Below are 12,560 nucleotides of genomic sequence, written 5' to 3'. Positions count from 1 at the left end.
GGGACTGAACTGGGGACCGCCAAAGCTAAATGCATGAGTAGATATAGCATGAGCTAAAGAGTCAAAACTATAGCTGGGGGGCTCTAACAACTCCTATTTTCTGTGGATTCCATAGAGGGGGACCTCTAATACACACTCACCAACGAATTTATTTGAGCATAAGCTTTTGTGAGCTACAGCTCACTTCATCGGATGCATTCAGTGCATCCACTGACTGCATCCAGTGAAGTGAGAAGTAGCTCACGAAAGCTTATGCTCAAATAAATTTGTAAGTCTCTAAGGTGCCTAAGTACTCCTTTTCTTTTTGTGAATACAGACTAACACAGCTGCTACTCTGAAACTCACCAACGGTTTACACATAACCAAAACTTTTCTACATTTCATCTTGTACACCAAATACCTTAGAAAATACTCTAAAAGGTACTGTGGGGATCTGAAACTCTACTTACTAAATGACCATTAATGATGGCATTAAACCTATGTATAAGTAGGAGGCATTTGCACTTTGCTCCGAATACTGTTCTCAGACACACAGAGGATATTGTCCAAACTTCCTTCCTTTATGTGGTTTGCTTTTGCTGTTAACTTTATGTAACAACATAAAACGCTGTTTGGGATTCCTCCTGAGCTTGGCTATGCTTAGGCTTTCTTCCCACATTCCCCTTCGATTCTGCCTTTAGTTGCCAGTTTTTAACTTTTAAAATTCATAATCTTTAAAGGGGAATAAATAAAAAAGATAAATATCTGGAATTATTTGATTTGCAGTGTTTACAAGCTCCAGTGGCTTTGTAATGCTCCCTCCTCCCCTCCAAGTAGTGCTATGCATGCAGCAAAGATAATTGTTACTGTAACAGTGCAGTTGGAACCCACACTTCTGTACTGCAGCCTAGCACAAGGAAGAGAGTAATTTGATTTTTCAATGGTAAAACACTGACCACTCATTTTTCAAGAACGGGATGAAATGACAGTAAAGTACTAAGCATCAACCTCAATAGTCAATTAGACACCTCAGTACCATCTATTCAAGCATGAAAATTATTGCAAATGCTTTGTGGGCTTCAGTTACCTTTAATTTCAAAAGCAAGGAGGACTCCTTAGATATTAATGGATGAAATGCAAAAGATTGCCTAATAAAAGAGCTCTCACTTGTGTACTTTCTGTCTGTAGGGAGTTAGGCAATGTTGAGGTTACAGAATGCGTGTGCCAGCTGTTTACAATGACATTCAGGATAAAATATGAAGTAGTTATATCTTATAAAAAAGAAACTAAGACAACAAACCTGAATGCCCCATGTTCTTTTCCCAAATGCAGATACCAGACCTCTGGCCTAACTCTGAAGGGTGGGGGGAGAAGAGAAAAATGGGGCTTATATTTTAAAATCTATGTATTTTGCATGCTAGTTTCTTTACAAAGGAGTATAAAGAAAATACATAGAAGGAATTATCAAACAGCACATTTTCAGTTAGTAAGAGTACATCTTAGTACTATGAAAAGTGATTATGTAAATAGCAGCTTATTGCTCAGTACACCTGTTCCTCATTTATTCCAAGTCCGAATTAATGACAAAAGTAAGTTCACACTATTTTCTTTTCCTGTCAGTGGAGCAGAGCCAATACAGCTGAGAGAGTGAGCTGGATTCTATTCTGAATTTATGTATCACCAACAAAATTGTTAATATTCCATTTAACGACTCTTTATTACACATGGTATGAGAGCTGGAGAAAATTCAAATTCTAGATAGTGTTTTTTAGGGCTATATTTAGGGGAAAATCCAAAACTTTTTTTGGACTTGTAAAATTATTATAATTTATCTGCATATAACTGCAACAAAATAAATACAGAATCTCACAAAGCTATTTGTACAAACCCTTTTTTCCAGAGCAGAACTTGAGTATCATGCATTTGCTCTCCAGGTGTAGATTTTGGCAGATGCTTAAAAAAAGATTTAGTCCCTCTGAATGGGTGACTAAGCAGTGTTGATGTGCACCCATTACCATACATTCAATTTTTATTCTGCGTAAAACTTGATGCCACAGAACATAAAGTAAGTCAGCCACTTACGGGCTCCAGTTTTCCAGAAAACATTCATTCGTTACCAATTTAGGCATAAGTGTTTTACCCAATTACTGCTTCTTCACCCTTATGAAAAAGTCTTCAAGAATTTCAGAAGGAATCCAATATAACTAAAAATAGTGTTTTTGGTCACACTTTTCATTAAGGGTATGTTTATAAAGGGTTAATAAATTATTAATAGATGTTTTTAATGGTTAATCAACTAGTAGAGTCCAACTAGTCAAGAGGTTACTTATAACCACTGGCTTCCTTGTTAAAGTTAAATCCAAATTATACTAGTTATTATAGTATTCTCCTTTTACCTGGAATTTACCAAAAATATACTATAATTTCTGACATAGTGTGTACATAACTGCTATTTTTCATCTAAAGGCACCTTACCAAATCTTTATATGTCCCGTCTGAAACAGAGAAACTGCAGCTCGTGTCAATTTCCATTTTGACTGTACAACCATTTATCAGTACTTCTATCCAAGCCCTTTACTTTTGGTTTTTATTTTGTTTAAAATTTCCCAGGAATTTATCAATGTTTATCACAAAAATTTTAAAAAGAGTGAAAAATCAGTAAAAACTGAAAGCAAAGGGCCCCTAGATGCCTGAAACTCACAGGATGCAGTGGCCTCTATACTCATGGTGATGGTCTCAATACAAGGCTCTGCGCCACCATGATGTAGCAGTTGAGAAAAACCTTCTAGTTGGAGTCTGGACCTGACTCGCTGCTCTGGAAGGAGAGATGGTTACCAAGTCACCATCCCCCTCCTTCTGGAGCAACGAGACAGGTTAAGGGAGTTCCAACACTTTCAAAATTTGCATGAAGAAACAAATCGGTAAAACCTCAATGTTTTTTTAAGCCAGAATTTCTCAGAAAAAAGCAGCAAAAACAAAAAATAAATGGCTTTAAACTTGTATCTCAAGGAAATATTTTTTTCCCTTCACTCTCACCTATCTTTGGTGCTGTCCTTTTCAGATCCTCAAATTCTACTGCAACATATTTTGTTCTACGATTTTTCCTCAGTGGCATTTGGTGCAAACATTTTACTCTGTCTGGGGCAAGCTCTTCTAGTTGGTCATAGACTTCCACAGTCTAGTGTTTAAAAAGGAGCACAAGTCACAGTGGTGCAATTAAGATAATGGGCATGGTTTGGTTTTCCAAGGCACTATGCTCTTCTTTCAAAACCTAGTCAAAATTGCTTACTTCCAAATGTTTTACCATTTGTTTTTTTTTTAATTCTGAAATTGGGTGTCTTTCTATGGCCAAAGACTATTATTAAGTCTTTTGAAAGTGCAGCTTGAAGCAAGTGGACTCGTAGCACAGGCTTTGTGAACCATAAAGGAATCTATCATTTAGTGTTTCATTTCAGAATTGTTTTAAATAAAATATCCCTGCCAATCTATTTAAATTCACCACATACTTGCCAAGCATTTAATCATTTAGTTAATTTTCCCAGTGCAGTTTTTATGTGGTGAAATAAAGTTTGTTCTGGGAACATTAACATTTCCATTAATTTCTTCTTCGGCTGTTTTTTATGGTGATGTTATGTCTGTTAAATACTCAGTCTTTCCCTCTTTACTATAGTTAAAAATAATTAAATTTTTCTTATGTGGCAGTCTCTCAAACTATGAAATAATGTTCAACCATAAACAAAGTTCTCTTCATTTTCATTTGAAAATGAAGACCGCTCAGCTGTACCAAACAAAGGCATGCTAGCCAATACTTTAGCAGAACCTTCAGCACTCTTACCAATTGTTCACTTATGGAAGGGATCTACGATGGGTTTTCTTTTCTTTTACTTTTTTGTCTAGGAACAAACTGTAAATAAATTAATCAGTTCTAAGAATGTCTATTTCATTACCAAGAATTATGTGTTGTATATTACAGTCGTACAGAGTAGCATCTTGTACTTTTCTCTTTTCCTAACTTTTAAATGTAGACTTTCAAGGAGAGGTATAGGTCAAAACAGCAGTCAGACCAGCTTTTTGATAGCTCTGTATTATACCAAAAAGTAGAGACAGTTGTGCCAGGGAACAGACTAATTAAACACTGCTGATCAGAATAGTAACTTTAACATGTCATTAAAAAAAACCAAAAAACAAAACAAAACAAAAGTTTCCCAACCTTTTTTTAGCCTGTAGGAAAACAGCAACTCTCATAAACTTCAGCTCACCCTATCTACATGCCTGGGGAGGTAACATACTTTAGTCACCAAAATACAGCAACGTGCAAGATTCCCAGAAGTGGCCACAATATCCCAGGCGTGGCTGAACCTGAGTTGTATTCAGAAGCACTATATGTCTGTTCTGAACAGCAAGAACAAAAAATCAAGTCATCTTTTTATTTTTGGGTGATTATATTGCATTGCACATTCACATCTAGATTACTGTTCAGTATTATCTAGAGATCTTTTCCAACATTATTGCTGTCCAGGCTTTTTCTTCCAAGTGAATATCTGTGTTTTCGGTTTTATTTTTCTTCAAAATGTACAAGCTTGTGTTTTTTCATGTTGAAAATCATGTGCTATTTTCTGTCCATGTTTTTAAACTCACTTGGTACCCTTGTATTACAGGTTTTAGAGTAGCAGCCGTGTTAGTCTGTATTCGCAAAAAGAACAGAGTACTTGTGGCACCTTAGAGACATTTGTTAGTCTCTCAGGTGCCACAAGTACTCCTTTTCTTTGTATTACAATATTTCTGCCCAATATCACCTGTAAATTTTCTTTAGCTCTTTGCACCATGTTCTCATTAATCAATTAAGCTATTAAATAAATTTTCTAATGCTATTCGAAACTTCTCCTTATATCACTTTTGTTGTTGTTGAAGGCTCTTTAGCCTGTTTTCCTATGCAAGCCATTTGAATTAGTTGTGAGGGGAAGATTTCATGATGTACTGTAGTATCAGATGCTTTACTAATATTTTCTAATTGATTTATTTAGTAGAATTAAGCTCATCTGGCAAGATTATTTCTTCATAAATTAATACAGCCTACCATTCACAGTCCATTAGGTTTTAGATGTTTAGTGATGGTGTTTTTTATCCCAGCTTCCTCCCTCTTAATATTTGTTCCATTATTTCACTAGTTTCAGAAGTAACGCATACCATTTGGTAACTCCTACAATCTGATTTGTTTTCAGAAGGTTGAGTCCATATTTAATTATTTTTCAATCTTCTGGCAGTTGATCAGTTCTTCATAATTTTTCAAAAATAGCTGTCAGTGGTTCAGTAAGTTCACTGGCTAATTCTTTTAAATTCTGGTATGCATTACACTTCAATTTCCTGACATATGCCTTCTTGAAACCTAATACCCTTTTACTGCTATGAACTTCATTCCCTTTCCTTGCTATGGCGCATTCAAGAAATTTGTGGACACTGGTACCTTATCTATTTAAGTGGGGTCCATCTAATCCTTTATCAGAGTAGACTGTTGAGAAAGTTGTTGAAAGATAATTTTGGTATTGCCCGGAGTCATCACACTTCTTTCACCCTTTCACTTTGGCTTTAGTACTTTTTTGATCTTATTGACTAACAATGACCTCTTAATGATGGAGTATGGTCAGAGGTTAATGCTTATTCTCTTAAATGTGTCAGCAGCCTTTGAAAACACTGACCATGAAGTTTTAATAGCTTGCTTTCAGAAACTCAGTCAGGTAGATGGTACTGGTTGAAGGATTCAATTTCTTCCTTCACCATACATGCCAGTACGGTGTTCACATTTTCCCAGTGTCTGACTAAGACTGGATTTGGATGAGAGCATGCTGATTGAAGTCAAATCCTGGCAAGACAGAGGTATTACTGGAGGATAAAAATCATGAGTGAAATACAAGTGGAAAATGAAAGAACACTAAGGTTTATGAAATTTTGAACTAAGTACAAGAACCAGCCTCACATGACAGAGTCAGGCCGAGATTTTAAAATTTAGCTATCTGAAACTCCTAAATCTATATTTAGGCACCTAAATAAGTAGCCAAATTTTCAAAAGTGCTGAATACCCTGCCATCCTCAGTGTTAGAGCTCAAGCAAATACAGCCAGAGTTACCTGAATGTATTATAGTCCTGCAGGAAGGAAGAATGAGGGGGGCATAATAAGGCAGCCATGATTTTAACATTGAATGTAATGGTCCAGATCCTCAGCTGGTGTAAATTAGCACAGCTCAACTGACTCAGGGAGCTATACCGATTTATACTAGATGAGGATTTGGACCAACGTACCTGATTTTCAGGCCCCACCTCCACTTATGCATGAATAGCTCTGCACGTAAGCATCCATTTGGAGTTGTAACACCTGCATTTGCAAGTCAGAGAGTCTCAAATTTGTGTGTGCAGGTGCCAGGTTTTACATGGGTAAGTTCTATCCAATCACATTAGATATTTCAAATTTACATGTGGGTGATACTGTATAGTATATGCACATGCAAGAGGACCTGTATGCACAAATGGAAGCCAGGTCAAGGCCCCAATGAAAATCAGGCCCATTACATCTACTATAATGATAAAAATATATTCTCCCCTTTGATGTATGCACGTAATTTATAAATGATATTCAATGCCAGTCCAAAAGGAGCATATTAAAAATTGAAAAGTGTTTATTGCTTCTTACTATGCACATTTGACTGTGTGAATCATGGATGTTCAACCTTTCACAACACGTTTTACTGAACATCAGAACCACAACCACCTGGCATTGCTGGTTCTTGTTATTTAACGGTAACATCCAAATTAATTACATCATGAGATCTTCATTTGTAGAAACTGATGATGACAGTTTTCACTAAACTACTGTTAGTGCAAGCAAGATGCCCATACAATATCTGCCATGAAGGAAAAAGATGTAAACATACCTAAAGGAAAATGGGACCACCATTGTATAAATTGCTTTTGCCAGTAATTGCCTTGCGGGCACATTTTAAAATAACTTGGAAGCTGACAGCAGTAAATTTTATTGTGATAATTGAAAACTATATTATTACTCAAGATGATAAAGTGCAGAGGTGGGGGTGAAGGGAGGAGGGATGGAAGAGAAAAGGCAATTGTTAATTTTTTTAGACTATGCCAAAGCAAATGCAAATTCCTAGTTTTGATGTATACTTTGAGGACCTGAAACAAGGCTTTTAATCAATGTATTATACATCAAATTGATAATGTTAACTTCGGATTATTCAAATGTATGAAATATTCATAGAGAACTGTCCAAAGTTTTACATTTCCCTGACTTTTTTTCCCTCTATTAATTATCATGCCTGGAAGCTTTTTAGTAAAAGCAGCAGCCATCAGCCTGACTGAACCTGACAAGCTAGCAAGGCCCAATTATACTGGCACTCTGTGGCACTTTGATGTACTGGAAACGAAAAGAGATAGGGGCAAATTGTATAGTACATTATGTTAATGACTTGATTTAATCCAGCCACTAAACTTTATGTAGCCTGTTAAAAAAGATGCTAACACTAATTACGCCACTTTGGAAAGGAAAGAAGGGGACAAGCATTTCATACCGACAAAGTGAAGCTCATAAATGTTGTAAATGAAATGAAACAAAATGAAGTAATCTATGATTAATTATACATCACAGACACGAAGAAAAGAGAAAGGAGCAAGTAGTACAGCTAAGTACTGGAAAATCTGCTAGATTCCTTTTATGATCAACATATCTAAGAAAAAACCATTAACTGTCTGATTTGCAACATGCAAAAAAGAAATAGTATGATCTTAAATGGCTTAAACAGTGTGGCATGCAGTTCAGATTCACAATATAATTAGCATGATCTGTAACAATCAGAAGTTTTATTTACCATGTTTGAATGATTGCAGGATATTTCTCTCAGGTACTGATTTTTAATTAAAAGAAGATTACTTCAATTTAATTTTTATAAATTGTATTCTTTGAATTAATCAAGTTTTCAGATACAGGAACCCATTTGTCACCTAATTTTGAATTATATGATCCAGGCCACCAACACCAACCTTAGTTCAAATCTATTGATGTAATACTTAGAAACTTCTAGGTTCTTCAGTAATCTTATCTACCTTCTTGCACATTTGCTTTGTTTCCTTATGAACAGATCAATAGGGAAAGGAACATACTAATGATCCATAAACTAATCTTTCTAAAACAGAAAATCTTGTATGATTGTGCCTAAATCATTTTGATAAAATAAACTGCAGTACAACTCTAAATTTGTACATCAACTACATTATTGTTTGGCTTAATGGTGACGAGTAATTTCCAGTTTAGTTCACACTGTTACAGATTAAAGAATTTTATGGCATTTACTATGTAATTAAAGATAATGCAGTTCCACCTATTAAAATAACTTCAGTATCTCTCTTTAATTCAGATAGGTGGTAGACTTCTAAACCTCCGTAAAAAGTGATGAATAGATGTGCAGCCAATCATGCACGAAACATTGCTTAATGTAGCTGGTTACATTATAAGATGTTGCTCATGCTTAACTGAGATAGTGTTTGACCACAAATCAGACTACTATTGACCATTGTAGATAATCACATTTCGGACTGTTAAAAAGCCAAGGTCAATCAGCCCAAGTAGGTTATAACAGTGTGATATCACTCAAATAACCTTCTCAGACACAACAGGAAAAATCACTCAAGTACTCATTATGCAGACAGTTAGAAATCTTACAGTCAATTTTTTTTTTGAGGAACTAACTTCTTTACTTTATAAAGACTGCTCAACTTAAGGTCAATTCAGCGAAATTAAAGTCTTTAGGAGACCCTTACAACATTTTTATTGAAAGAAAATGTACAGAACCAAGTTTTCCAAACTTATTCTATGTTGTGTGCGTGTAATTATGTGCCAACCATTTTTGCAGATTATCTCTTGTGCATACAAACAACAGTAGAAACTACTCATGAAACTCCCCTTAGCATGCTAAAGTCAAGGAAATGCTCTTTTCAGATGTGTCCATTCTATCTTTTATACAAACGCACAAAACAGTACATGCAAGAGAGTGCACGAGCAAAGTTGCACCACGAAAACAGAGACTGTGAAAAAGTTTCTTTGGAAAAATGGCTCTCAGTGCTGCAGTTAGAAGAAAGATAGGGAAGGATCAGAAAAATGATCTGTGAACATTTCAGCTCATTAAAAACTAAATGTCAGTTTAAAATGTTGTCAACATCTTAAAGTCAGAGGAAGTGAGGCAAGATGCTGATAAGGACAGGGTGGGTACTGTGGAGGTCATGACAATGGAAATGACTCCTCTTGAGCAGTGGGCATGGTGTCTGCCTCAGAGAGAGAACTGGTGCCTGCCTCAGAGAGAGAACTGGTGTTAAAGACAACCACTAGCAGGTTTTCTGCATGAAGTACAGGATCAGGAAGAGAATAACAAGAAAAAGTTTCTTGGAGATTCAGGTTTCAAACACAATTACTCTCTGTGGGCAAGCAATTAATGTATGAGTTCTGTTTTAACTCAAAGTGGCACCAGGCTGATGAAAGCCTCCAGCTGCACTTTCCTTTTGTGCAGTTTAACAAACAATAAATGGAAAAAAAACCCCACAATAATATAAATCATAAATGGTAGCTCCTATGTTTTCCACAGGGATCCCTTTCATGGTTTCTGGTCAGCCCAACACAGCATTCTTTCAAGGTGTTGAGTCTAAATAGCCCCAGCTGTACTTAATTAGCTTACAGATGGTAGTGCCTCCATAAACTGCCTCTGAACTCTGGATGGAAATTAATCCCTGAAATCACAGGAATTATTCTGATTCAGTGGAGCCTCCTTCTAGGGACACCATCAGTGTGGCAGGTCTTCTGTGTCCCCAATAGGGGGTATCAAGACACCTGTACACTGTAATATACATATATCAAACACAAAACATTTATGTGAAAAGATTATTATTACGGTAGCAAAATCAAGCCCTCAAACATTAGGAAATGCCAGAGTTAAAGCTGCCTGTGCAAACTGAATTCAGCTCCCTTGTACATATGCATTGTGATAGAGTCTTTAATTATATGATCACACACCATTTCCACCCCCAAAGACTCCTGCCTCATTCACTGCACAGAATGGATGGTGCTCATTTAATAGACAGCTATTCAATATTTTGTTTTTTCCTCATTATTCAATGTCTGACCCAAGGCCTTATTTTATTTCACACCAGTCAAACCCTGCTCTGAAGCCAGAACTATTAATTTCCTGATGGGCTTTTCTGGGGTGATCATTGCTACAGAATCTTAATGCTCCAGAAGGATTATTTTTACAACATCTCTGTCATATGAGGGTGTATTATTCCGACTTTACAGATGGGGAATGGAAGTACAGAGATATTAAGTCCCAAAGTATCCACTAATTTTGGGTGTTCAATTTGAGACACTCAGGACTTGATTTTTCAAAGTACTTAGCATTATACAGCATTTTACAATATATGTCAAAAAAGGCTCTCATTGACTGCAGGTGCTGCTGTATGTGCTCAGTACTTCTGCAAATCAGACTGCAGGATATCTAGTCAGGCACACAGAAAATGAGGAACACAATTAGTAATTAACTATGAAAATGTTGGTGCGACTTGATTAGCATCACATCACACAGAATTCTGTGGCAGAGGCAGGGATAGACTCCAATTGTCCAGAGGCAGCATTCAATAACCATGAGATCAACCTCTCTGATCCTGCACCACCCTGCTGCCTCTTTCACTCCACACTTTCCAACTTCTGCAACAAATGAAGCAGGGTTCCTACAGAAAACAGCCTCTTGCACTACACACACACACACAACCCTAATTCATCCCCAGAGCAGGTCCATCCTGTTCACTGAATGAGGCAGGGATCTTTGTATGTCATCATGTAATTAAAGACTGCAAGTTAATGCATACACAAGGGGCCTGAATTAAGGCAACCTTAATTCTGGCATTTTCTAGCTTCTGAGTGCTTGACTTTGCAACATGAACAATGTCCTCCCGAGAGAGAGAGGGAGAGACTGTGTGTGTGTGTGTGTGTGTAATTTCCCAGGTTTTTAAAAAAAGTAAACTGAAAAATTCCATTTTGTGGCATCATACTCACACGCACATGGGTCATCAGCATCGTTGGAACATTTAGATCCACCACACAGACCTCTGCCACTTCAACCAATGGCGTAAATAATAGCTGTAGTAGGTTGTAATCCTGCATGTGGGCCAGCACTAGACAAGATGGGACACTTTACCAGTTGCTTTTACAGATATTTCTTGACAGCAGAGGAATGGTGAGACTCAGGAATCTTGGATTCCATTCCAGGTGCTGGAGAGGTCTTCTCTAATGGGCACAGACTCTTCTGCCCATTTCTCCGAAGTGTGACCCCTTCTGCCTGGTCTCCTTCAACCTGTGCTTGTCCCAGTCTTGCTTCTTCCCTACTCCTGGCTCCTCATCCCAGTCACATTCTCTTATGTAGCCAGTCCCAGTCTCCACTCCTCAGGCTTCTCATGCTAGTCCCAGTCTCTTTCATCCAGCCATTCCCAGGTTCCACTCCCCACCCAACCTCTCAGCTTCTTGTCCTCAGCTCTTTGCGCAGCAAGTCCCAGTTGCAAGCTCCTCACCCTGTCAGTCTCTCTTCCCCACCTTGGCCTCCAGTTACATCCCACTATTCACATTCCCCATCTCCACTTACTTTCAGTCCCAATCTCCCACCCTGGGCTCCATGTCCAATCTCAGAGCCTTCCCTCTCCAGATCTTCGTCTCTTTGTCCTGTCAATCCCTGTTCTCCCGCTTTGCTCCAGCTCCTCATCAGATCTGTCTCCTCTCCCCTAATTTCCCCTGCCCCACTAGATCTCAGTCCAACTCTCCTTGCCCAGTCAATACCTGTCTCCCCTCCCATCGAAACTCACTCTCCCAGTTTCCCTCTCCCCAAATCAGCCTCCAGTTCCAACCTGCCCACCCCAGACGGTCGTTGTCCCAATCTACTCCCCCTCTTACCTCCTACTGACCTAACTCTTAAGAGTTGAGGATATTTCCACAATCAGACCCTTAATTATTAAAAATAATTTGTCTATAGAAGATTAGATATAAGTATTAAAACTGGAAAAAAGTTAAAATTAAAGTGCTTAAAGCACAACAGTCACACATCGATAAGATTAACTACAGAATTTCTAACAAGAATTATGCTTCTCAGTAGATTATACTAGCACAAATATTTTAGTAGCAAGAATTGTAAGTATTAATGTTCTAATAAAATCTAATTACAAACACATTCGATTCTTGTAAAGCAGACACTGTTATTACAGAAATACCTTAACACAAGCACCCACTGCTAAAATTGTTTACAAATAACTTTTATTCTATAGAACAAGATACTGTGTGTGGTTCTGGTATCACAGAGCAGGCACCATAAAATTAACTAATGTAATATATTTTAACCAAATAACATTTAAATATTCCTGTTAAGATTTTGGATGTAGTGTTTTAATCAGCAAGTGGTTATAATTTAAGATGGAACTTACATTGAAAATGGACTCTCCACCTCTTGAAACATTAAAGGCAAGTTATCTATAAACCTTCTTGTAATTTG

At 37.3% G+C, this 12,560-nt stretch overlaps 1 protein-coding gene across 12 annotated transcripts in view; it reads right to left on the bottom strand.

Annotated features, from left to right (window-relative positions):
* The window catches only part of RPGRIP1L (RPGRIP1 like), a 141,314-nt gene that overhangs the window by 35,682 nt on the left and 93,072 nt on the right, over positions 1-12,560 (bottom strand). Inside the window, exons 25-26 of one of the 12 annotated variants that reach the window (XR_013347609.1) lie at positions 11,081-11,199; positions 1,280-1,333 (exon numbers count right to left, since the gene is read on the bottom strand). The exons of 9 other annotated variants lie outside the window; for them this stretch is intronic. Coding sequence is in view for 2 of the 3 variants with exons in the window: in XM_077830844.1 (XP_077686970.1) it covers positions 11,113-11,199 (87 nt within the window). In the remaining variant the exon portion in view is untranslated. Of the gene's footprint in view, positions 1-1,279; positions 1,334-5,732; positions 5,840-11,080; positions 11,200-12,560 lie in introns of those variants that run through there. 2 more of the 12 variants (XM_077830845.1, XM_077830844.1) reach the window with 2 other exon arrangements.

This window comes from Eretmochelys imbricata, chromosome 12 (assembly GCF_965152235.1).
Source record: "Eretmochelys imbricata isolate rEreImb1 chromosome 12, rEreImb1.hap1, whole genome shotgun sequence".
Classification (NCBI taxonomy): domain Eukaryota; kingdom Metazoa; phylum Chordata; order Testudines; family Cheloniidae; genus Eretmochelys; species Eretmochelys imbricata.
The sequence above is the reverse complement of the archived record's forward strand: the minus strand, read 5'-3'. Positions and strand labels throughout refer to the sequence as shown.